Raw genomic sequence first — 26450 nt, 5'->3', positions numbered from 1 at the left:
TCTGAGTCTGTGAAAGAACAGCTTCAGAAAGAACTTTTATTTCAAGCGCATTTTTTTCTGTCACTTTTGAGAGAGAGGAATAAAGTGAGTAAGTTAAGTCCCAGAGTGACTCCATCGTCACCACAGCCGGTTTTTCCACAGTTCCCAACATGAAGACAGGAGGTGGAGCAGTCAGAATTTGAGTCAAAGTACTCACAGTTTGTGAAGGCAAACTAAGTAAATCGTCTCCTACTGACTCCATTCTGGGCAAATCCGACGGAGCGGGCTGGCTCCCTCCCTGTAGTTCTGCACTGCCACTTGGGCTCTGTATTACAGGGCCAAGCTCCGCTCTACTTCCTCCTGGCTGAGGGGGGGCTGTGCGCTGCACGGGGCTTAAAGAAACCCCGTTTACACTGCCGTCAGACGCCATCGTGGCCGCTCCGGTAGAAGGAGAAGAAATTTGTCTTGGGATGGTTGTCCACCCAAATTGCTCCACCGTTGGCTGCAATTGAGGATTAGGTCCGGTGCTGGCTGAGGGAGTCTCCCGCACTTTACCTCTCCGCTTCCCCATACTCGTGGGATTTGCAGAGAACCTCACAGCCTAGGATTAAGGAGAAACTTGAGGTACGTCCTTAGCAATTAACGTTCACGTGGCCATCTTGGATCTATGCACCTCTTCTAATTCTGCATTATGTTTTTTTGAGATGAGATAACCAGAATTGCACACGGTATTCGAGGTGCGGTTGCACCATGGAGTGATACAAAGACATTATAACATTCTCATTTTTGTTTTCCCTTTATCCGTGGTTTGTTGTCATTGTTCTTGTGTGAATGGATTGCTCTTTCCTATTAATTAATGGAGTTCTTTTCCTTTCTTATATATGTTTAGTACGTACACCGCTTTGTCCTACATGGTCCAGTTTAAGCGGTATAATAAGCATCTATAAACTATAAAGGTACTCTGGGAAACTTTTATGTAGAGGTGGAGAGAGCTGGTTCTGCAGTCTGTTCCCACTATTGCTCCCCTATAAGGGAAATGTTTTGAAATGTTTTCTGTTTCCTACAAAAATAACAGATTTCTTGGAGAAAATTACAGAAACATGCTCCCAAAGTATTGGACAGGCTTTGTTGCTCTTCTCCAAGCAGTAGAACTGTACTGTTGCACCTAAGCTCAGATAAGAGAATGTGTACCAACAAAGAATCCCATGCATGCATGAATTTGGCTGCTGGATGCAGGATTTTGTTATAGTTCACTCTGTAATATCTTTTGGTGGTTTTAAAAGCTCCCACACTTGGGAATGCACTCCCTGAAAGGCTTCACTTAACACAAGACTATCACTACTTCAGGAAGCAGTTGAAAGCTTGACTCTTCAACCAGGCCTCTAATGGAAGAAGATGCAGGCTACACAGGCTGCACAAACTGCAGCAGGACATGTTTATCCACTTATATGCTAGCTGAAATAACATTTTATCATCTCTGTGACCTCATGTGCAACTTTCTTTAAATTGGTCACCTTATTTTCTAACTTCTCTTACTCTCTTACCTATCTTTATACTCCTTCTTTGCTTATACCCTACACTGTATATTAAAATGTTCTTTTATGTACTGTGTTGACATTGTAAATAGTGAACTACTAGTAAAAAAGGCCCGTTTCTGTAGGCAAGGAAACGGGCCTTAGGCAGGCAATTCCCCCCCCCCCCCCCGTGCTACGGCCCCCTCGAACCCCCCCTTCCGCGAACCTGTCCCCCCCCCCCCCCCCCCCCGTGCCAGCGAAAACTGCCGCCGCCGTTGTTGTGCTACCTGTGCTTACAGCTGAAGTGTTGTTCTTCCCTTCCAGTAGGTTCTTCAATCATCTTGTCTGGAAGTTCCTCTGCGTGCGTCTGATGTCAGACGCACGAAGTTAAACTTTCTGAGAAGATGATTGAGGAACCCACCCGAAGGTAGTGCACAACAGCGGCGGGAGGGGGGGTGCGGTTTTCGGCGTTCCGGGGGGGGGGGGGGTATCACAGGTTCGCGGGAGGGGGTGAGTTTCGAGGGGGCCGTGGGGGGGGGGGGTGACAGCTGATTCCGAGGCAGTAGGAGGAGTAGGGAAACACGCTGCGCGTGTTTCCTTACTCCTCCCCTTGCCTTGGAATCAGCTGTGTTGACGTCAGTGACGTCCGTGCGTGTCTGCCTCGCAGACCACTTGCAGCCAGGGAGCCACGGTCCCAAGCATAGAACGTTGGAGGTGAGAATTATTATATAGGACGCCATACTTTGTATAGTTGTTTGAATATTTTCACTGCTATAATTGTCTATTGCTTATGTTTGATTTATTCTTACTGTACACTGCATTGAGTAAATTCTTTCAAAAAGGTGGTAAATAAATCCTAATAAGAAACATACAAGTTAGCAGTAAGTAGTGTTGAAAGAAGTTTGTGTCTGACTGACTGACCAATGTTTGGTGTTAGGGAAATGCCATAAAACCAGAGCTGAAGCGGGATCCGGTCAGCACAAGGGTTAAGCTCAAGATTATGCCACACCTGCTGCGTTCCAGGCAGGCCGCAGAGGTCTTTCCAGCAAATATACAGGTAATCAATCCTGAGGGCTGCAACTCCCGAAATTAGCATGAATTGATTTTATGCAATGTTCATTATTTTCATTTATTAAAAAAGTTGTCAGGTGATCAAGGTTGTTAAGAATGCATGCTCGTTAAGAAAGAGGGCACACTGTTCACAGAAAATATGAACTCTCTCCTGGTGGAGTGCACATATATGGCAACTATTTGCATGTGCCGGATGGTTCATGCAGCTCCGTATGACCCTGGGCAAGTCACTGAACCCTCCATTGCCTCAGGTACAACATTAGTACAATGTACTGCTTAGATTGTAAGCTCACTAGGGACAGACAGACCCAGTACCTTTAAACTAGAGACTTGCATGGGAACGGGGTTTGCGGGAGTCCCGTGGAACCCGCGGGATTCCCGCAGGAATGGAAGCAGTCCTGCGGGGATCCTGTGAGGATGGAAGCAGTTCCTGTGGGGTTCCCGTGGAAGTGTATGCTGCACTTGTGCCAGCCTCTCACCTACTGAGTACAAAGTTTTTTGAGTGCTGTCTCCTCCTCCTCCTCATTGCTTTAACAGCACAGGTGCGGAAAGTCTCCATTAAGGAGGTGGTAGAGATACAAATGGTGACTAAATTCAAAAAGGCATGGGATGAACACAGAGGATCTCTATTTAGAAAATGGAAGTTATAAAAAACCTAAACTTAAATGGCTGCATGTGTGTGGATGTGTCGCGTGACACTTGCATGGTGACTCTGGCTGTGATGAACTAGGGCCGATACCGGGAGACCTGTACAGTCTGTGTCTCATATATGGCAATCTGGTTTTGGATGGGCTGGAAAGGGTTTAGACAGCTACTTTAGTGGCTGGAACATGAGGACAGTTCTGAACAGTCTTTTACGGTCTGTGTCCCGCAAATGAGAAGATGAATAGGCTGGAGTGGGCTTTGAGGGCAACTCCAGCAGTTGGAACATAAGGATAGGGCCAGGCGGACTTCTATGGTCTATGTTGCAGAAACGCCACAGAAAGACCATAATCAAGTACATAATATCACATTCATTGTTGATTTAATCATGAACTGATAATGATTGTGACTATTGGGCAGATTGGATGGACCGATCTGGTTTTTATCTGCTGTCATTTACTATTACTATTAATCCTCTCTGCTTTCGGGCTGATGTGCAGACCTCAGCTCTGACATAAGCATGAGCATCAGATGGCACCTGACCTACTGGCGCATGCATGTGTTGATCTCTTAGCACACAGTGCCAGTGAATCAGAGAAGTCTCATATGTGCGCACCAGAGTGTTCCAACTTCCGTTCCTTCCTTGCCTGCAGTGCTGCAGCTCAAACCCAGAGACAGAGAGCTGACAGGATTTTTTTTTTTTTTAATGTACCATTAAATTCTTGTGGGTGAGGACAGGTTAAATTCTTGCGGGGACGGGTAAAATTCCCCACGGGGTGGGGATGGGTTAGATTCCCCACGGGGACGGGCGGGGATAGGTTAGATTCCCCACGGGGACGAATGGGGATGGGTTGGATTCCAGTGGGGACAGGTTGGATTTCTGTCCCCGTGCAACTCTCTAATATGCATGGAGGTGGCTAGGAAATGGAAGACTCGAGAGCTACCCACCCCAAAATATTTGGCAAGCATATTATCAGAGTAAGCTTAATACTGCAAAGAATGCGTGCATTGAAAATTTTGAAAAAGTTTGGGTTTCTTTTCTTAACTGGCATAACAAATGAGGGATTGTAGCACTGGAAGCAGTCTTTGTGGTATAAACCCTTTAATGAATAATTGTGGGGTGCCAGACGATAACTCCTCAACTATAATTATACCCTTATCCTGCTTAGAAATATTTTGACTTGAAAAGTAAAAATCAGAACTCTTGTTTTTATCACTAATGGTAGGAAGGTTATAGGAGAGATTGTTGTCAGAGTAATGCTAAAATGGAGATTCTTTGGATTGTCTCTCTTGTCCTCGGAGACAATCAAATTACCTGTAGACAGCAGGATACATCCTTATGTACCCATTCACTTTCCAAAGGAGTTGTATTCTACTCAAATTGTATAAATAGAGTTGAGGTCATGCACACCAATGGCAGATAAAAAATGATGTGCATGCATTGTGGGGCAACTCAAAAGCTTCTAATATGCACATAGCCAGAGAAGCTTTCCTGTGTAAGCTCTGTCATTGACATTACCCATGCTGTGAAGACCTGTATCCTGCTGTTCATGGACAACACCTGATAAGGTAAGTAACTTGGTTTTCCATTCAGTTTTGTGAAATATTTTAGTTTTCTCATTTCTTCTAGGTGGTGTATGATGGACTTTTTGGCGGGAACACACATGCCAAGCTGAGAACGTTGTCCCTTCAGTTTGTTCACCACATATGTATAGTGTAAGTAATGAAGAGGGGTGAAACTAATGCTTAATGTTGAACTAATTCTTTGTGCTTAGCATCCAGGGATATTGGAAATGGAGCCCAATATTCAAAACGATTTAACCAAGCAGGAAAGGCTCCTGCCTGGTTAAATCATGCTGAGCGGGTCAGGAGGATATATTCAACAGCACTTAAGCGAGCAGTGCCGCTGGATATCCCCTCTGATTGCTGCAGAGTTTGCGTGGAGCCAGGAGTTATTCGGACACTGACGATATTCTCCCATAGCTAACTGGGGAAACAGGAGTGCTTACATAGCAGTCCTAACTTTGCCTGGTTATCTATCCAGGTATGGTACTGAATATCAGTCATACCAGCATAAATTTCAGGCTTTGCCAGAGACCCAGAGCCAGTGCCTATATAGGGCACAACACTGAATATCCGGGTCTAATTTAGCTGGTGGCATTCAGTGCCGATGAATATTCACCTCATAGTTTTAATAATGAGCAAGTTACATGGACTGAGCTGAATCTGGAAAATTTGTGAACCTGCTGGTCAGAGTGTTCAAACATTTTATTTTAAAAACTTGTAGTTTACCTATTACCTAGGTGGATTACAATTAACACACACAAAAGATGTAGTTACATTATGCAATATCTCTATTTTATTTTAGAAACATACACCAATTCACTGAGTACCTTTAATTCTAGTCTAGTTACAATATTACCATTCAGATCCAAAGTAATTATTACTCTCTATCAATATGTTTTTAATAAATTTATTGAAAACAACAATCTGATGTCAGTTGGAATTCCGTTCGGGTGGCGCGACTGAATGATTACTATTTCATACCTTGCACTATTAATTCAAAGTTTTTGTTAAAAAAACTTGTATTATTAATGTATTTTGCTAGATGTAGATCTGACATCCTCACCGATTTTGTGTTTTTTATAGTAAAAATCCATGATGACGCAATCAGCGAAACGCAAATTTTTGTAGGGTTTGATGATGATGTGAGCAGAGAAAAGTTTTATACATTGACAAAGGAAAAAATTGCGATTGAATTTGTGCAAGATTTGAATATGGAAATATATGTGGAACTGCAATTTGCTGATATCGGAGATATTTGCACATGAAAGAACCATATGATCAAGTATTGAAGATCAGTTAAGAGTGGTTATATCCACGACTTTTGATGGACACGTATTGGGAAACTATGAGCAGGGTGTTCATTTAAAGAAGAACCTTCCTTGCAAACAACATTTATATATATGTCCATAATAGAAATGATTAAATTTTGAATGTGTTAAAGGGTATAAGATATGAAGAATTGTGAAGCAAAGTAGGCAGTTTCTGAGTGGTCGAGAGAGGTATGAGTGGTGTGCCTATGGTACAGGTGAGGATAGAAAACAGATTTAAAATGAGCATATAAAAAGAACTTTTTTAAAATATTGTTTTCAATAAATTTATTATTTTATTTTAGTAAAATATCTTGTTCTATCACTTTTTAAACTCTTCACTTTGTCATATGTATATCACATTGTTACTGTGAGCTATCTTTGCCAGATCCCCACTTTTTTATAGATAAGTTGTATTTTCTGCCACGTCTTTCAGTTATCTTCAATTTTTCCCTTTCTTATTTTTGCTTTAAATTATTTTTTTTACATGTCTATTTGCAACTTATTCCAATTTTTCTTTTTCTCATCCTTTTAGACATTTGTTACTTTGATTTCCTCTTGTTTCAAAACAGCCTGTCTTTGGTTTTTCCTCTTTTAAGATTTTTCTCCTAAGCCTGATTTATCTTCCAAAGTGTACTGTATAATATGTATATTAACTGGTCGTCAATATATTCAGTCTGCCTAGCTGAAATTCTTTGTCTGGTTCTCTAGCGCTTTGAGTAGATGAATATATACATTTTGGCTGCTTTTGTAGGTAAATGTTATATGTGAGATTCATTACAGTGCTGGCCTTCACTATCTTCTCTGGTAGACTGTGTCAGGGGTCTTGTGTTTCTCTTTGGTTCTTACAACACCCTCATGTAACCCAACACCCAAAACCTTGTGTCTAATACTCTGCTTGTCTGCAGTTGCAGGTCCTCTACATAACCTCTACTCTGAGCCAGCCACGTTTAGCTCTGCATTTCTGCGGTGCACGCTGAGGGCTTTTTATAAAGCTGCGCTACTGATTCTTGGTGTGGCAAATCAGAGGAAGCCCGTTCAATTCCTGTGTGCTTCCTCTCATTTGCTGCACAGGAATCGGTAGTGCGGCTTTGTAAAAGAAGCCCTTAAAGAGCAGGTCCTGTTCCTCAGTAGAAACACAGAGAAATGAAGGCAGATAAAGACCCTATGGCCTATCCAGTGTACCCATCCATGCCATCTATCTATTTCTGTCCTTTGGAGATCCTATGCACTTGTCCCAAGCTTTCTTGAAATCGGATATAATCTTTGTCTCCACTACTTCCACAAGGAGGCCGTTTAACAAATTTGCCACCCTTTCTGTGAAAAAGTATTTCCTTAGGTGACTCCTGAGTCTCTTCCCTTTCACCTTCATCCTAGGCCCCTCATTCCAGAGCTTCTTTTCACTTGAAAGAGATATTGAAAGAGACTTGTCACCTGTATCTATGCCACAGGGGTATTTAAATGTTTCTATCATATCACCCTTCTGCTTTTCTTCCAAAATATACATATTGCGATCTTTAAATATGTCTACATACGATTTATAACAAAGACCACCTATCGTTTTAGTAGCTGCCCTCTGGACCAACTCAATTCTGTTTATTATCTTTCTGAAAGTGCGTTCTCCAGAATTGTGCACGGTACTCTAAATGAGGTCTCACCAGAGACTTAAACAGAGACATTATCACCTCCTTTTTCCTCCTGGCCATTCCTCTCCCTATGCTTTCACGCATCCTTCTAATTTTGGCTGATACCTTTTCTACCTGTTGGGCCACCTTAACATCACACCCAAGTCCTGCTCTTCTTTCATGCACAAAAGTACTTCACCCCCATGTCTGCCCTATTAAAGAAGCAAACCTTAACACAGCTCTTCCGCAATATTTTTTTACAGAAGTATCCTGGGCTAGATGGACCATTGGTCTGCCCCAGTACAGCTGTTATGTTCTTAACCGAACCAAGAACTGATCCTTGTGGCACACCATTGGTAATGTCGCTTTTCTCAGTGTGACTTCCATTTACCACTACCCTTTGTCACCTTTCAACTCAGCTGGTTTCCAACCCAGTCAGTCATTTTAGGGCTCATACTGAGGGCACTCAGTTTCTTTATAAGTCGCCTATGTGGAACCATGTCGAAGGCTTTGCTAAAATCTAAGTACACCACATCTAGTGCTCCCCCTTGAACCAGCTGTCTGGCCATCTAGTCAAAGAAATTATATTTGTCTGACACAGGAATTCTCAATCCAGTCCTTGAGAACACATCCAGCCACTTTGGTTTCAGAATATCCACAATGAATGTACATGAGAGAGATACTACTACTACTTATTTCTATAATGCTACTAGACGTATGCAGTCTGTACACTTGAACATGTAACAGACAGTCCGTGCTCGACACAATGGCGTAGCCACAGGTGGGTCTGGTTCAGGCCCACCCAACAGTAGCATACGTTTAGTGGTAGCTGGTGAAGATCCCAAGCTCTATCAGCTGAAGACTTCCCTTTGATGGTAAGCCAAGGTGGAAAGAAGCATTTTCTCGCCAGCTGAGATATTTTTTTGGTGGTGGTGGTGGTGGTGAAGAACACTTGGTGCCCACCCACTTCTTGCCTAGGCCCACCCAGAATCTGTTCTCTGGCTACGCCCCTGGCTCGACAGAGCTTACAATCTAATCAGGACAGACAAACAGGATAAATAAAGGATAAGAGAATTACTTATGGTGGAATGATAAAATGGATATTTATTTGTTTATTTATTGCATTTGTATCCCACATTTTCCCACCTTTTTGCGGGCTCAGTGTGGCTTACAATACATTATGAATGATGGAAATACAGTTTGTTACAATTCGGTTATGGATTACATTGTGAAGAGTTATACGAGACAAAATCAAAGTATCGTTAAGGAATATATCAATGGAAAAGAACATTGAAACATTGGAAGGAAAACAACGGGAAACTAGAGGGTCTGAGGACAATATATAATAACGAAAAACATATGGTATACATTTTCTGTGATTAAAGGTATGAGTGTGGTGAGATTTCAGGATTGAGAATTCATAAGTGGATGTGTTGATGTATAACTGAACAGTGAGTGTGGATTTTATGTTTTGATTCTTTCCGTAGATTTTATCAAAAAGATGTGTTTTCAGTAATTTGCGGAAGTTGGTTTGTTCGTAGATCGTTTTCAGGTTGCGCAGAAGTGTGTTCCAGAACTGCGTGCTCATGTAGGAAAAGGTTGACGCATGTAGCGCCTTGTATTTCAGGCCCTTGCAGTTAGGGAAGTGGAGGTAGAGGAAAGTTCGGGATGATCTTTTAGTGTTTCTGGGTGGTAAGTCGATTAACTCAGACATGTAGGCTGGGGCTTTGCCGTGAATGATTTTGTGGACTAATGTGCATACTTTAAAAGTAATGCGTTCCTTAAGTGGGAGCCAGTGTAGCTTCTCTCGTAAGGGTTTTGCACTTTAATATTTTGGTTTTCCAAAGATGAGTCTGGCTGCTGTATTCTGGGCTGTTTGAAGTTTCCTCAGGATTTGCTCTTTGCAGCCTGCGTACAGTGAGTTGCAGTAATCCAGATGGCTGAGTACGAGGGATTGCACTAGGCTGCGAAAAACGGATCTTGGAAAGAATGATCTTATTCTTTTCAGTTTCCACATGCAGTAGAACATCTTTTTGGTTGTGTTGTTTGCATGGGTTTCAAGTGTTAGGTGGCGATCGATAGTAACTCCAAGGATTTTTAATGTTTCTGAGATTGGAAGGTTTAGTTTTGGTGTATTTATAGCGGTAAATTTCTTCGTGTTGTATTGGGAAGTGAGTATCAGGCATTGAGTTTTTTCTGCATTCAGTTTCAGATGAAATGCATCTGCCCAGGTGTTCATGATGTGTAGGCTTTGGTTGATTTCATTGAAGATTTCTTTTGATGTCTTGTTTGAAAGGGATATATATTGTTACATCATCGGTGTATATATATGGGTTGAGGTTATGGTTTGATAGGATTTTTGCCAAGGGGATCATCATTAGGTTGAAGATGGTTGGTGAGAGAGGTGATCCTTGCGGTACTCCACATTCAGGTGTCCATGCGGCAGACGTGGTTAAATTTGATGTGACTTGGTATGAACGCTTGGTTAGGAACCCTTTGAACCAGTTTAGGTCATTTCCTCCAATGCCAAAATATTCAAGTATGTGTAATAGGATTCCGTGGTCAACCATATCGAAGGCACTTGACATGTCAAATTGTAGGAGGAGTATATTGTTACCGGTTGCAATCATTTGTTTAAATTTAGTCATGAGGGTAATTAATACTGTTTCTGTGCTGTGATTTGATCGGAATCCTAATTGGGCATCATGCAATATTGAGTGTTTGTTTAGATAGTTGGTGAGTTGTTTAGTTACCATTCCTTCGGTTATTTTGGTTGTTAGTGGTATGGATGCTACTGGTCTGTAGTTGGTTATTTCTCTTGCTCTTTTCTTTGTGTCTTTGGGTATAGGGGTGAGTAAAATTTTTCCTTTTTCTTTTGGGAAAAGTCCGTTTTGTAGCATGAAGTTTGTGTGGTTCGTTAGGTCTGTTATGAATTGTTGAGGAGCTGATTTCATGAGGTTATTTGAGCATACGTCTAGTTTGCAGTGGGATTTGGCATATCTTTTAAGAGTTTCAGAGATGAGGTCTTCTGATAGTAGTTTGAATTCGGTCCAGGTTCTGTCTGCTGGGTATATTCTGTCTTCAGGCTCTAGACAGTCTAGGAGTGTGGCGTATTCAGTATGGCTGACAGGTATTTTGAGTCGTAATTGTATAATTTTCTCCTTGAAATATTTCGCAAGGTTGTCTACGTCTGGTATATCTTTGCTGTTGTTTGTAACTGGTGTGGTGTCTAGCAGTTTGTGCACAAGGTGGAAGAGTTTATGTGTGTCTTTGTAGTTTGGTCCTATTATTGTCTTGTAGTGTAGTCTTTTAGTCTGTTTTATGGTGTATTTGTATTTCCTGGGTACTGAACAACTAAATAGGGGTTAGGAATTAAAAGCAGCCTCAAAAAAGGTGGGCTTTAGCTTATTTGAAGACTGCTAGAGATGGAGCTTGATGTACTGATTCAGGAAGTCTATTCCAGGCATGTGGTGCAGCAAGATAAAAGGAACATAGTCTGGTGTTGGCGGTGGAGGAGAAGGGTACAGATAAGAGATATTTACCCAATGAAGTTCCTGGGGAGGAGTGTAGGGAGAGATAAGAGTGGAGAGATCTGCATACAGTGGAAGCAGTGCATGCATATTTATCTTTTTGTATATATATTGTGGCCTGGTCTTCCTGTCCTGCTTTTCCTGAGAGCTCCAGGGAAGATTCCAGTCCAGAAGACTCCAGGGAAATCTTAGTGTTGGTGCCGCTCCAAATCAGCAGGATTCCCTCTTGGTGCTAACTAGTACACATATTTTTCAATAACGGTTAAATTAGTCTTTCTCAAATCAACACAACAGAAGATCTTCACAGACACAAAGACTTCAAAAGTATAGCCTTGTTTTAATTCAAGAGGGGGGAAGTCTCCAACAAAGCAAACAGTTCTTGCTCCCATATGCAAATTTATTTATGTAAATTAGTTCCCAGGAGGCTTGCAGTGGTTCTTTTTAGTTTCTTGGCTTAAGCCATTCAGGCCCCAACTTATATTCCCTAAAGTCTTTCAAAGACAGTAATTTTAGCTCAATTGTCCAAATGAGTCAAATAATATCCCAGTCTGGAAATACTTCTTTTCATTCCTTTTCCATTCCCAGGTTCTCAGACTGACTAGCATATAATCAATCTTTTGTTTTCCCAGTTGGCCAGGTCAGTCTGTTACAGCCCCACCCACAGGATAGCTTCTTATGCAAAGTAATTCAGCTATCCACCACCCACTTGGCTGTGTAAAAGGAATAGGTGCCTGGATTTATTTATGATAGGTCCAGACTCTTTATGCAGCAATCTGCCAAGTACTTCCATTCCCCTCTCCCAAGGGTTCCTGATAATCTGCTTGTAGCGAAACAGGGGACTTTTATGCTTGCGGTTTGTAATGTTGCCCTATGACACCATTCTTCCCTTCAGTGCATTTCCTTTGACTGGCCAGCAGGTGGTGTTTGATCTGTATATTATAGCTGTAGCAGAGGTCTGTTTTTTTTTTTTCTTTCTTAGCTTACCTTCACCAAAGGAACAGAGGAAAACCCCTGAGGGGAATAACCTGCAGTGTTATTGGCCAAACACCCGTAGAGCTAATGCTCTGTGCCATGATCGGTTCTGAAGCCAAAGACCTAGTCCAGAATGTGTTTGATCTCAGTCTCAGAGTTGGGAGTGTGGAGGAAGTAGTCTTCTGCACTGAGGCCCTGTTCAGTTCCTGTAAACGGTTTCTTTTCCTGATCTCCCTAGGTACTAACGTATTAAAAAAATGTTTAGTTAGCTTTAATACTGAGTCCTACTGTTTGCTGTTTACTACTACTACTACTTAACATTTCTAGAGCGCTACTAGGGTTACGCAGCGCTGTACAATTTAACAAAGAGAGACAGTCCCTGCTCAAAGAGCTTACAATCTAATAGACAAGTGAACGGTTGGTCCGATAGGGGCAGTCAAATTGGGGCAGTCTGGATTCACTGAACGGTAAGGGTTAGGTGCCGAACGCAGCATTGAAGAGGTGGGCTTTAAGCAAAGACTTGAAGACGGGCAGGGAGGGGGCTTGGCGTAAGGGTTCAGGAAGGTTGTTCCAAGCATAGGGTGAGGCGAGGCAGAATGAGCGGAGCCTGGAGTTGGCGGTGGTGGAGAAGGGTACTGAGAGGAGGGATTTATCCTGTGAACGGAGGTTACGGGCGGGAACGTAAGGGGAGATGAGGGTAGAGAGGTAGTGAGGGGCAGCAGACTGAGTGCATTTGTAGGTAAGAAGGAGAAGCTTGAATTGAATGCGGTATCTGATCGGAAGCCAGTGAAGTGACCTGAGGAGAGGGGTGATATGAGTATATCGGTTCTGGCGGAATATGAGACGTGCAGCAGAGTTCTGAACAGACTGAAGGGGGGATAGATGGCTAAGTGGGAGGCCGGTGAGGAGTAAGTTGCAGTAGTCCAGGCGAGAGGTAATGAGAGCGTGGACGAGAGTTCGGGTGGTGTGTTCAGAGAGGAAAGGGCGAATTTTGCTGATGTTAAAGAGGAAGAAGCGACAGGTCTTGGCTATCTGCTGGATATGCGCAGAGAAGGAGAGAGAGGAGTCAAAGATGACTCCGAGGTTGCGGGCAGATGAGACGGGGAGGATGAGGGTGTTATCAACTGAGATAGAAAGTGGAGGAAGAGGAGAAGTGGGTTTTGGTGGAAAGACGATAAGCTCGGTCTTGGACATGTTCAGTTTCAGGTGGCGGTTGGACATCCAGGCAGCAATGTCGGATAAGCAGGCCGATACCTTTGCCTGGGTCTCCGCGGTGATGTCTGGTGTGGAGAGATACAGTTGGGTGTCATCAGCATAGAGATGATACTGGAAACCATGAGATGAGATCAGGGAGCCCAGGGAAGAGGTGTAGATTGAGAAGAGAAGGGGTCCAAGGACCGATCCCTGGGGAACACCAACAGATAAGGGGATGGGGGTGGAGGAAGATCCATGAGAGTGAACTTTGAAGGTGCGGTGGGAGAGATAGGAGGAGAACCAGGAGAGGACAGAGCCCTGGAACCCAAATGAGGACAGTGTGGCAAGAAGTAAGTCATGATTGACAGTGTCAAAAGCGGCGGATAGATCCAGGAGGATGAGGATGGAGTAGTGGCCTCTGGATTTGGCAAGGAACAGGTCATTACAGACTTTAGAAAGTGCTGTTTCTGTCGAGTGAAGAGGGCGAAAACCGGATTGAAGCGGATCAAGGATGACATGAGAGGAGAGAAAATCAAGGCAGCGGCTGTGGACTGCGCGCTCAAGTGTCTTGGAGAGGAAGGGTAGGAGGGAGATGGGGCGGTAGTTGGAGGGACAGGTAGGGTCTAGTGATGGTTTTTTGAGGAGTGGCATGACTACAGCATGCTTGAAGGTGTCGGGGACAGTTGCAGTGGAGAGAGAGAGGTTGAGGATATGACAGATGGAGGGGGTGATAGTAGGAGAGATGGTGTTAAGTAAGTTGGTGGGGATGGGATCAGAGGAACAAGTGGTGCATTTTGAGGAGGAAAGAAGGCGGGCGGTTTCCTCCTCGGAGATATCAGGAAAGGAGGAGAAGGAGGTCTGGGTTGGTTGGTTGAGGGAGAGGGTTGAAGGGTGAAGAGGAGGAGGTGGCTTGGTAGTGAACTCAAGGTTGATCTTTTGCACCTTGTCGCGGAAGTAGTCAGCCAGTGATTGAGGAGAGAGTGACGGGGGGGTGGGAGCGGAGGGCACTTTGAGGAGGGAGTTAAGGGTGGCGAAGAGACGACGAGGGTTAGAGCTGAGACAATTAGTCAATTGGTTGTAATAGACCTGTTTGGCAAGGAATAGTGAGGACTGGAAGGAGGATAGCATGAATTTGTAGTGAAGGAAATCTGAATGGGTGCGAGATTTCCTTCAGAGGCGTTCAGCAGATCGGGCGCAGGAGCGAAGGTAACGGATGCAAGGGGTCAGCCAGGGCTGGGGATTAGTACGCCTTGTGGGACGGGAGGTGGATGGTGCAAGGGTGTCCAGAGCAGAGGAGAGAGTGGCATTGTAAGCGGAGACAGCCTCGTCAACAGACTCGGAGGACATGATGGAGGGGAGGAGATTAGAAATACTAGATGATAAGGTGGGAGGGTCAATAATCTGGAGATTCCTGGAAGTAGTGGTTAATGTTGGGCGGGGCTGAGGGGGAGGGTGAAGAAGTGTGAAGGTGATCAGGTGATGATCAGAGACAGGAAGAGCTGAGTTGTGGAAATTGGAGGGTGAGCCGGAAGAGGAGAGGACGAGGTCAAGGCAATGGCCATCACGGTGAGTAGGGGTGGTGGAACATAGCTGGAGGTTGAAGGAGGATGTTAGAGTGAGGAACTGAGAAGCGTGAGAGTTGGACAGGTCATCAACGTGTATGTTGAAGTCTCCGAGAATGAGGGATGGAGATGAGGGTTCAAGAAAAACAGAAAGCCAGGCATCGAAGTCGGTGAGGAAGGAAGGGAGGGATTTATCAGGGGGGCGGTAAATGACTGCCACTCTGAGTGGCAACGGGTAGAATAGACGGATGGAGTGGACTTCAAAGGATGAGAAGCAGTGAGACTGTGGTAGGAGGAGGGGTTGGAAGCTACAGGAGGGCGAGAGTAGTAACCAGACGCCTCCTCCACGGCCAACTAGGCGGGGAGTATGGGAGAAGAGATAGCCTCCATGGCATAGAGCCGCAACTGAGGCAGAGTCGTCAGGGGAGAGCCAGGTTTCAGTTAGGGCAAGCAGGTGAAGGGAATGAGAGATGAAGAGATCGTGGGTGAAGGGAAGTTTGTTTACCACTTTTACCATTCACTGTTCTACTTTTTTATGATAATAAACCTATTAGTTTATTAGATCTGTTGTCCTGAACTAACTAACAATCATGGCAGTTTGTGTTCTTAGTCTGTGGTTGTTTTCTGGGAAATGCGGGACCCCTAGGATTGTGGCCCCAGTGTCCCTAGAAGCCTCCGGGGAAATAACTTGTGGGTGGGAAGACTTGCCCAGAGGCAAGCGGGACCCAGCAGGTGGGTGGAGGGTATACCAGTGTAGATGCATGTGCGCAGGTGCAGGCGGGCCTGAGCAGTGCTGGGTTAGACGCTCCAGGTGGCCACAGGGGTAGCCCCAGGTGGATGCTAGGGTTAGCGCTAAGGCATTACATGACACTCCTATAGTCTTTAGCGCCATGGTTTCTGGTTCAGCCTCCTCAGCAGTCACAATCTTCTTGGAGTTTGGGGGTGGTGGAACTTCTTTACCCCCTCTAGGGGTGGGAAGCAGACATATGATTCCAAGGGCGCTGACTCTTCTCCCCCTCCTCTAGGCTGATTGGATCTCTTTCAAAGGCAGGGGATGTCTTTCTTCATAGGGAAGTCGTCCCATCCCCGCTATCATTTTAGTTGCCCTTCGCTGCACCTTTTCCAATTGTACTATATCTTTCTTGAGATGCGGCGACCAGAATTGAACACAATACTCAAGGTACGGTCGCACCATGGAGCGATACAACGGCATTATAACATCCTCACACCTGTTTTCCATACCTTTCCTAATAATACCCAACATTCTATTCGCTTTCCTAGCCGCAGCAGCACACTGAGCAGAAGGTTTCAGTGTGTTATCGACGATGACACCCAGATCCTTTTCTTGGTCCGTAACTCCTAACGTGGAACCTTCCTTCTTTCGTCTGCTCCTGCACCAGTTCTCCATAAAGCTGTCCTTGATTTCATCAAGGAATTGTATCTCTGTAGCGTGTCCCGATGTTACATTTACCCAGTCTATATTTGGATAATTGAAGTCACCCATTATTATCACATTGCCCATTTTGTTCGCGTCTCTGATTTAGGCCCATGACAGACTAGTGTCGGAAGCCTTCCTCCTAAGTTGGGTGACAGGTCTTCTGTATGCATATTCTCCAGTGCCTCTAGTTGGAAAAAATTGTTGAAACTCGAGCAAGACCGCGGAACCATGATTATGGTTGCGCCTTACTGGCCATGACAAACATGGTTCCCTCTTCTTCTGGAGTTATCCTCCAAAGAACCGTGGCGATTGGAGTGTTTTCCGACCCTCATTACTCAGAACGAGGAGTCGCTTCTATATCCCAGCCTCCAGTCTCTGGCTTTCACAGCTTGGATGTTGAGAGCCTAGAATTTGCTTCCTTAGGACTCTTGGAGGGTGTCTCCCGTATCTTGCAGGCTTCCAGGAAAGATTCCACTAAGAGGTGTTCTTTTAAATGGAGGAGTTTTGCCGTCTGGTGTGAGAGCAAGACCTTAGATCCCCTTACTTTCCTTACATAAACCCTGCTTGAATACCTTCTACATCTATCTCAAGACCAACTCTGTAAGGGTTCACCTTAGTGCAATTAGTGCTTACTATCAACGTGTAGAAGGTAAGCCCATCTCTGGACAGCCCTTAGTTGTTCGCTTCAAGAGAGGTTTGCTTTTGTCAAAGCCTCCTGTCAAACCTCCACCAGTGCCATGGGATCTCAATGTTGCTCTCACCCAGGTGATGAAAGCTCCTTTTGAGCCACTGAATTCTTGCCATCTGAAGTACTTGATCTGGAAGGTCATTTTCTTGTTGGCTGTTACTTCAGCTCGTAGGGTCAGTGAGCTTCAGGCCTTAGTGGTGGATACACCTTATACTAAGTTTCATGACAACAGAGTAGTCCTCTGCACGCACCCTAAGTTTCTGCTGAAAGTGGTGTTGGAGCTCCATCTGAACCACTCGATTGTCTTGCCAACATTCTTTCCCCGACCTCATGCCCATCCTGTTGAAAGCAGCTTGCACACCTTGGATTGCATGAGAGCATTGGCCTACTACATGGAGTGGACAAGGCCAAACAGACAGTCCACCCAGCTTTTTGTTTCTTTTGATCCCAACAGGATGGGGGTTGATCGGGAAACACACCATTACAATTTGACTAGCAGATTGCATTTCCTTCACTGACTGGGCTGACCTTGGAGGATCATGTCATGGCTCATAATGTCAGAGCCATGGCCGCATTGGTAGTTCACTTGAGTTCAGCCTCCATTGAAGAAATTTGCAAGGCTGCAATGTGGTCATCCGTCCACACATTCACATCTCGCTACTGCCTTGAGCAGGATGCCCGACACAACAGGTACTACTACTTATCATTTCTAAAGTGCTACTAGACGTACGCAGTGCTGTATGAAACAGTTGATTTGGGCAGTCAGTATTGCAGAATCTGAGGTCTAAAATCCAACTCCACCTTCCTAGGTCTGTTTTATTCTGTTATAGGCTGCACTCTCATTCAGATTATATATAGTTTCAGGTTAATCTTGTGTTTTGTCCTCACCGTTGCGAGGCCCAATTGACCAATTTGTTGTTTCTGATGAGCCTGGATGCTAGGGATTCCCCACTTGTGAGAAGATAGAAGCCTGCTTGTCCTCAGAGAAAGCAAAGATACTTACCTGTAGCAGGTATTCTCCGAAGACAGCAGGCTTTATATTATCACCATCCTTCCCACCTCCCCTTGGAGTTGTTTCCTTTGTTATTTTTAATTTATTTTTTGCTTTAGTATTAAACTGAGGAGACCATGTTCGCGTGACAGGCAGGAAGGCGCTTGCGCTTCACAAAGCTCTCTTTTTTACTATGGCAAATAAAGGACCATGCGGTGTGGATCGGTGTCACACACTTGTGAGAATATGAAGCCTTCTGTCCTCGGAGAATACTTGTCACAGGTAATGCATCTGCCAACGAGCAATGTATCAAGCATTAATTAAACTGGAAACTTCAGATCTCTGTTCAGCTTTTGAAATTGTGGATTATTCACTGTTTCTGTTCATTCTAGCCTCTGTTGGTGTCTTGATGAATACCCTTTCTTAGGGCCCCTTCTATTAAAGGGCATTATGCACTTAATGCACAGTTAACATGCTGAAACAGGCTGCTGCATGACTTTGTTAAGGGATTTTATGGTAGTTGCCCGTTATCACGCTTTAAACCAGGCATTGCTGAATTTTTCTATCAGTGTGGATGAGCAGAGAGTGGGCATGAAAGTGTTAGCCAGCTAGTGAGTTAACTTAGCGCTCAATAATTGGCTAACACACAGTTAATGCAGGACCACTTACTGCCTCCTAATTCAAAGGCAGTAAGTGCTCCTGCGTTAACTGGGAGCAGTACTGCACTTTACTTTGAATGCTAACTCATGACCTGCAATAAAAAATGATGCAGTGTTAGTTTTGGGCTTGTCGCACATTAAAATCCTGCATTATAGCAAGTCCAAAACTTTAGTGCATTTTAATGGTTCTTATTTTCTCTCTACTTGTGGTGCTTGTTTCAGGTTTTCTGGTGTCAGGAACTTTCCTCTTCTCACCCTGAGCCAATTGGATTGTTTGATCCTCTTTGGTTCTTTTTCTGTACTTCATCTTCCAGGATCACAGCTACCCCAGTGACATCCAAATCTTTTTCTCATTTTTCTTTTTTGCCTTTTTCTGTTGAATTGTCACTGCCCAAAACTGAATGTAGATAAACACAACTTTTGACTTTATTGCTGCTTCTCTACCCTTATTCTCTCTCACCTTTTCACTTTTGTATTTTTGATGTTTGTTCACATCTCCCTCTCTCTATCCCAGAAAAATGCTGAGTATGCTTGCTTAAGTGACATATCTTTGCAAGAATAAAATACAACTCATAAACAATGAGATTACAGTTTTTCCATGGTACTGCAAGTTTAACCCCTTTTCTGTATCAGTTGTCCAGATAGCAAGATAAAACCATTGGGCCCCATGCTTTTAAATGGACTTACAAAGCTGATCAATGAATACAAAGAGGTGAGTTCATATCATTTGTATTTGGTATACTATGACTTAGGCAGATATTTTAAGGAAGGAATTATTGACAATAGCAGCAACTTGTGCATCTGGGTTGGGAGATTAGTGGAGACCATTAAGATGGACGTTTCATAAATCATATAACCCCAGATTCTGTATATGGCATACTAATTTGCATGCCTAAATTTGGGTGCATGTATGAGCCCTTAACTAGCAATAATTGGGTGCTAACAACCAATTATTGCAGTTAATGACAATCAGGATTTGTGCGCACATCCGACTGTCTGCTATTCTATAAGGCACAGTGCCTAAATCCCATGGTGCGTATCTGAAAAAGGGGCATGTCGAGGGCATTTAAAACAGTTACACACATAATTACTGCCTGAGCATGCCTAACTTGTGCACCAGCATATTTACACCTGGTTTCAGCAGATGTTAGTCTGGTGCACAAAGTTAGGCACGAGATTTAGTGCTAAAGCGCATAGAATTTTGCTTAGCATCAATCTTTTCCCTTGTCTGAGGGTGAGAAAGAGATAGTGGGAGAAGCTGGATATGAGAAATAACAAATTTCTGAATGAAAAGCCCTAATTTATCATGTTTCTTTCCTTGTTCGGAGAGCCAGAAGGTGATCAGATGGATTATAATATAGGTTAAATAGAGAATTTCCTTAGTAAGTTTTCAAAATGTTTTGTATCTTTAATCTTAATCAGTTCATTCTCTTTCAGAGAGAAGACTGTGTAGCTTAAGTACATAAGTGTTACCATACTGGGACAGACTGAAGGTCCATCAGGCCCAGTATCCTGTTTCCAACAGTGGCCAATCCAGGTCATAAGTACCTGGCAAGATCCCAAAACAGTACAATACATTTTATGCTGCTTATCCCAGAAATAAGCCGTGGACTTTCCCAAGTCCATTTTAATAATGGCTTATGGACTTTTCTTTTAGGAAGCTATCCAAATCTTTTTGAAACCCCGCTAAGCTAACTGCTTTTACCACATTCTCTGCCAACAAATTCTAGAGCTTAATTACACGTTGAGTGAAGAAATATTTTCTCTGGATTGTTTTAAATTTACTACTTTGTAGCTTCATTGCGTGCCCCCTAGCCCTAGTGTTTTTGGAAACAGTAAACAAGTGATTCACATCTACTCATTCCACTCCACTCATTTTATAGACCTCTATCATATCTCCCCTCAGCTATCTTTTCTCCAAGCTGAAGAGCCCAAGCCGTTTCAGCCTTTCCTCAAAGGGAATTTGTCCCATCCCCTTTATCATTTTCGTCACCCTTCTCGGTACCTTTTCTAATTCCACTATGAGGCATATTTTCAAAGCACTTAGCCTTCCAAAGTTCCATAGAAACCTATGGAACTTTGGAAGGCTAAGTGCTTTGAAAATATGCCTATATATCTGTTTTGAGATGAGGTGACCAGAGTTGCACACAGTATTCAAGGTGTGGTCGTACCATGGAGTGATACAAAGGCATTATAACATCCTCGTTTTTATTTTCAATTCCTTTCCAAATAATACCTAACATTCTATTTGCTTTCTTTGTTGCTCCAGTGCACTGAGCAGAGGGTTTCAAAGTATCGTCAACGACGACTCGTAGATCGTTTTCCTGGTCAGTGTCTCCTATCGGGGAACCTTGCATCACATAGCTATAGTTTGGGTTTCTCTTTCCCACATGCATCACTTTGCATTTGCTCCCATTAAACATCATCTGCCATCTGGATGCCCAGTCTCCCAGTCTCATAAGGTCATCTTTCAAATTTTCACAATCTTTTTGCGATCTAACAACTTTGAATAACTTTGTGTTGTCTGCAAATTTAATTACCTCACTACTTATTCCCATATCTAGATAATTTATAAATATGTTAAAAAGCAGCGGTCCCAACACAGACCCCTGGGGAACCCCACTATCTTCCCTTCTCCATTGAGAATACTGACCCATCTGTTTTCTATTCTTTAACCAGCTTTTAATCTACAATAGAACAGTACTTCTCTAATCTCCTCAGGTGTCTTTTATGAGGTACTTCGCCAAATGCCTTTTGAAAATCCAGATACACAATATCAACCAGCTCACTTTCATCCACATGTTTGTTCACCCCTTCAAAGAAATGTAGTAGATTGGTGAGGCAACATTTCCCTTCACTAAATCCATGTTGGCTTGGTCTCATTAATCCATGCTTTTGAATATGCTTTGTAATTTTGTTCTTTATAATAGTCTCTACCATTTTGCCCGGCACCGACAACAAGCTCACCGGTTTGTAATTTCCCGAATCACCTCTGGAACCCCTTTTAAAAATTGGCGTTACATTGGCCACCCTCCAATCTTCCGGTACCATACTTGATTTTAAAGATAAATTACATATTACTAACAATAGTTCCGCAACTTCATTTTTTATCAATACTCTGGGATGTATACCATTGGGTCCTGGTGATTTCAGTTTATCAAATTGCGCCATTACATCTTCCAGGTTTACAGAGATTTGATTCAGTTTCTCTGACTCATCAGCATTGGATACCATTTCCCGGACCGATATCTCTCCCAATTCTTCCTCTGTGAAGACCAAGGCAAAGAATTTATTTAATCTCTCCACTATGGCCTTGTCTTCCCTGAGTGCTCCTTTTTGCCCTTACGTCATCTAGCGGTCCCACTGATTCTTTTGCCAGCTTCTTTCTTTTAATATACTTAAAGTTTTTACTATGCGTTTTTGCCTCCAACATAATCTTCTTTTCAGTCTCTGTTTGCCTTCCTTATCAGCGCTTTGCATTTGATTTGCCATTCTTTATGTAGTTTCCTATTATTTTCAGCTGGATCCTTCTTCCATGTTCTGAAGGATTTTCTTTTAGCTCTAATAGATTCCGTCACCTCACTTTTTAACCATGCTGGCTGTCATTTGGTCTTCCTTTCTCCTTTTTTAATAGACAGAATATATTTGGCCTGGGCTTCCAGGATTGTATTTTTGAACAGCATCCACGCCTGTTGTAAATTTTTGACCTTTGCAGCTGCTCCTCTAAGCCAACCCCCCCCCCCCCCCCCCCACCGTTCTCCTTTTCTCATAAATCTCCTTTTTAAATGTTATGATCACTGTTACCAAGAGGCCCCAGCACCATTACCTCCTGCACCAGATCATTCGCTCCATTAAGGACTAGGTCTAGAATTGTTCTTCCTCTTGTTGGCTCATGAACCAGCTGCTCCATAAAGCAGTCCTTGATTCCATCAAGGAATTTCACCTCTCTAGCATTCACTGATGTTACATTTATCCAGTCAATATCGGGGTAATTGAAATCACCCATTATTATCGTGTTCCCCAGTTTGTTAGCCTCTCTAATTTCTGATAACATTTCTACATCTGTCTCTTCATTCTGGTCAAGCGGATGGTAGTACACTCCTATCACTATCCTTTTCCCCTATACACATGGAATTTCAATCCATAGGGATTCCAAGATGTGTTTCGTGTCCTGTAGAATTTATAATCTATTCGATTCAAGACCTTCCTTAATGTACAATGCTACCCCTCCACCAATTCGATCAACCCTATTACTGCAGTATAATTTGTATGCTGATATAACAGTGTCCCACTGGTTATTCTCCTTCCACCCGGTCTCAGAAATGCCTGTTATATCTGTTTTTCCATTTAGTACAATATATTCTAACTCTCCCTTTTATTTCTTAGACTTCTGGCATTCGCATATAGACATTTCAGACTGTTTGTTTTTCCTGTTTACATCTTGCTCAGCATTTGACAGTGATAATGTGCAATCTTGAGAATCTGCTTTTTATTTAAAGATTCCTGGCCTACTATGCTCTCTATTGCAACCTTGCTATCGGGATGCCCTCCGTGTTTTGATGATATCTTTAAAATATACCTTATTCTGAACCATGCGCTTTTGAGCAACTGACAGCCTTCTCCCAGTTTCTTTTATTTCTACTGCTGTATAGTGTATGTCTCTTCAGTGTCTGCTGTTTTTGTTTCCTTGGGATTTTTGCCTTGTAATATTCAATTATTAATTGAATAGATTTGCTCTTTTTGTGGCTTTCTGTTTTTTCTTTTATATTTCTCTCCCATTTTTTTCCTTTGTCATAGTAAAAGGTATTTCTCCGAGGGCAAGCAGGCCATTCATTCTCACAATGTGGGTAAAGTGGCGCCACATTGCCCAGTCTGGGCTTTATAGCAAGCTAAAAGCTTTGTTGTGCATGAGACACGCTCCACAGTGCATGCGAGGGTGCCTTCCTGTCTGCCGCTAGGGCGCGGTTACTGCAGTTGTTTTTCTACCGTGGTGAAGAGAGGACTGCATCTATTGTTTCTCTTCACTTCCGGTTCAGGAGAGCTTTTTGGTGCCTTTTCAGCTTCTTTTTCTGTGATTGTTCACTGTGCCTTTTCAGGCTTTTCTCCCCTTTTCTTCCCGTAAATTTTTAGTCATTTTTTGCCGATTTTGACGTTTTCTTTATTTTCCGTGCCTTGGGCCACTTTTAGGCCTACTCTCCGGTCGGGTCATTGCTGTGAATTTTTCTGTGGTGCCTTGCCTCTTTTATTTATTTATTTTGTTCCCCTCAGACACCATCGCTTCTTTTAATTTCGCTTTAGAAGTTTTTCCTTCCATGTCCACTAAAGTTCCAAGTGTCTTTAAGCACTGTTTCTGGTGCAGTTGGACGATCTCTGGGAAAGACACCCATTCTTGGTATCTTCAGTCCTTAGGGCCCAACCATAGCCTGCCAACTGTGTCCTTAGTCTTTGGATGAAGAAATGGAGCCAGATCCAAGTCCTCGACATTGATATCGAGGTCAGCGGCATCGGCATTGATGTTGAAGGCTGCATCGGGATCATCAGTGTATATATTGCTGCTTCGAGACCCATTGACACTGGAAGTAGTGGTGTGTTGAGTGGATCTCCTCCTGTCTCGATGCCCACTGCTGGACAGGGCCCCTGGGACCAGCCAGCATCAGACCCAACCCTGAGGAGAACGTGAGTATTCAATGTCGTCCTCGTTGGCATCAAGGAGTCTCAACATCAAGCTTCGGGCAAAGGCCATTAAGTATCGGCTTTGGTCATCCTTGATACATGGTGCCGGGAGCTCCGGGCATCGAGGGATTCAGCACTTGAGAAGCGTTGGCACCAGGAGGATCGCTCCTCCTCTATTCAGGAGGTGTAGATTGTGCCTATCTCCAAGCAGCCAGGACCAGGCTCCCGTCTTGGCCCCATCAGTTCTGTAGCTTGTCTCGGAGCCAGCGCCTCAACCTTTCCTGCTGTCAGCCCTCAATGAGCGTATCCGGGTCTTTCTTCCTGAGCTGCTGGATGCCATTCTGCAACAGTGTGCATCGTCCCATGATTTAGGAAAGCGATTGACTTTGCTCTCTGGATTTGAAGGATGCATATACTACATCCCGATACTTCAAGCTGACCAGAAGTATCTTCGATTTTTGGCATTACTACCGGTGCCGCGTGTTGCCTTTTTGCCGTGTGTCAGCTCCCAGGGTCTTTACCAAATGTCTAGCGATAGTCGCAGCATCTATGTGTTCTCTTACCTCGATGATTGGCTGGCGAAGAGCAAATTGGAGGACGGTGCTCAGGAGTCCATGTGGAGGACTATTCAGATGCTGGAACTCCTAGGGTTTGTTATAAACTACCCCAAGCCCCATCTTCACCCTGCACAACAATTGGAATTCATTGGAGCTGTGCTCGATACGCAGAAGGTTCGAGCTTTCCTCCCAGGACCAGACACTCTAGTCATTCTGCTATCTCAGATTCGAACCTCGCAGCAGACCGTGGCTTGGCAGATGTTGAGGCTTAGGCCACATGGCCTCCACAGTTTATGTGAAAACCATGATATGCTTTCACATGGGATCGGCCCAGTGGACCCTAGCATCCCAGTGGTACCAGGCTACGGGAGAACTGGAAGATGTCATCCTAGTGTCTCCAGGCCTTGTTCACTGTCTGCTCTGGTGGACAGTTTGATCCAATTTGACCCTGGGACTTCCATTCCAAATTCCTCAGCCCCAAAAAGTGCTGATGACGGATGCATCGCTCCTGGTTTGGGGAGCTCATATAGATGGGCTGCAAACTCAGGCAGCATGGGCTGCCAGGAAACTGGTCCAGATCAATCTAGAGCTCCGGTTGATCTTGAATGCTCTAAAGGCTTTCAGAGAGCGGCTGTCCAACCAAATTATGCTCATTCAAACAGACAACCAGGTTGCAGTGTATTACACCAACAAGCAGAGGGGCACCGGATCAAACCCTTTGTGGCAGAAGGCTGTCCGGATGTGGCACTGGGCTCGCCAACATGACATGTTCTTTCGTTCCACTTATCTGGCCCGCAAAAAAAACAGTCTGTCCGACAGACTGAGCAGGGTTATGGAACCACACAAGTGGTCTCTCAATATGGGCGTTGCCTGCAAGATCTTCCAAGCGTGGGGCACCCCCTTCAGAACTCTTTGCTACTCAGCTGAATCACAAAGTCCCTCAGTTCTGCTCCAGGTTTCAGACCTACGACGGACTAGCGTCAGATGCCTTTCTCCTGCATTGGGGGACAGGTCTGCTATATGCGTATCCTCCAATTCCTCTTGTGGGGAAGATTTTGCAGAAACTCAAGCAAAACCACGGGACTGTGATCTTAATTCCGCCTTTCTGGCCTGTGCAAATCTGGTTCTCTTCTTCTGGAGTTATCCTACGAAGAACCGTGGAGATTGGAGTGTTTTATGACCTTCATCACACAGAATGAGGGATCTCTTCTATATTCCAACTTTCAGTCTCTGGCCCTCATGGCCTGGATGTTGAGAGCCTAGAATTTGCTTCTCTTGGTCTGTCAGAGGGTGTCTACTGGGCCTTGCTGGCTTCCAGGAAGGATTCCACTAAGAGGTATTATTTTTTCAAACGGAGGAGGTTTGCCGTCTGGTGTGAGGGCAAGGCCCTAGATCCTGTTTGTTGTCCTACACACAGGGCCGGTCTTGGCATGTACTGGGCCCTATGCAGACCAAGTTGGTGGGGCCCCATCTTAGTCCTGC

General features: G+C 44.0%; 1 protein-coding gene across 2 annotated transcripts in view; it reads left to right on the top strand.

Annotated features, from left to right (window-relative positions):
• The window catches only part of ECPAS (Ecm29 proteasome adaptor and scaffold), a 318939-nt gene that overhangs the window by 112998 nt on the left and 179491 nt on the right, over positions 1–26450 (top strand). For both annotated transcript variants that reach the window (XM_030193760.1, XM_030193758.1), the window contains exons 9-11: positions 2431–2550; positions 4837–4922; positions 19372–19450. In XM_030193760.1, coding sequence (XP_030049620.1) covers positions 2431–2550; positions 4837–4922; positions 19372–19450 — 285 coding nt within the window. The remainder of the gene's footprint in view (positions 1–2430; positions 2551–4836; positions 4923–19371; positions 19451–26450) is intronic.

Source organism: Microcaecilia unicolor, chromosome 2, assembly GCF_901765095.1.
Source record: "Microcaecilia unicolor chromosome 2, aMicUni1.1, whole genome shotgun sequence".
Taxonomy (NCBI): Eukaryota; Metazoa; Chordata; class Amphibia; order Gymnophiona; family Siphonopidae; genus Microcaecilia; species Microcaecilia unicolor.
This window is presented reverse-complemented; position numbering and strand designations above follow the sequence as displayed.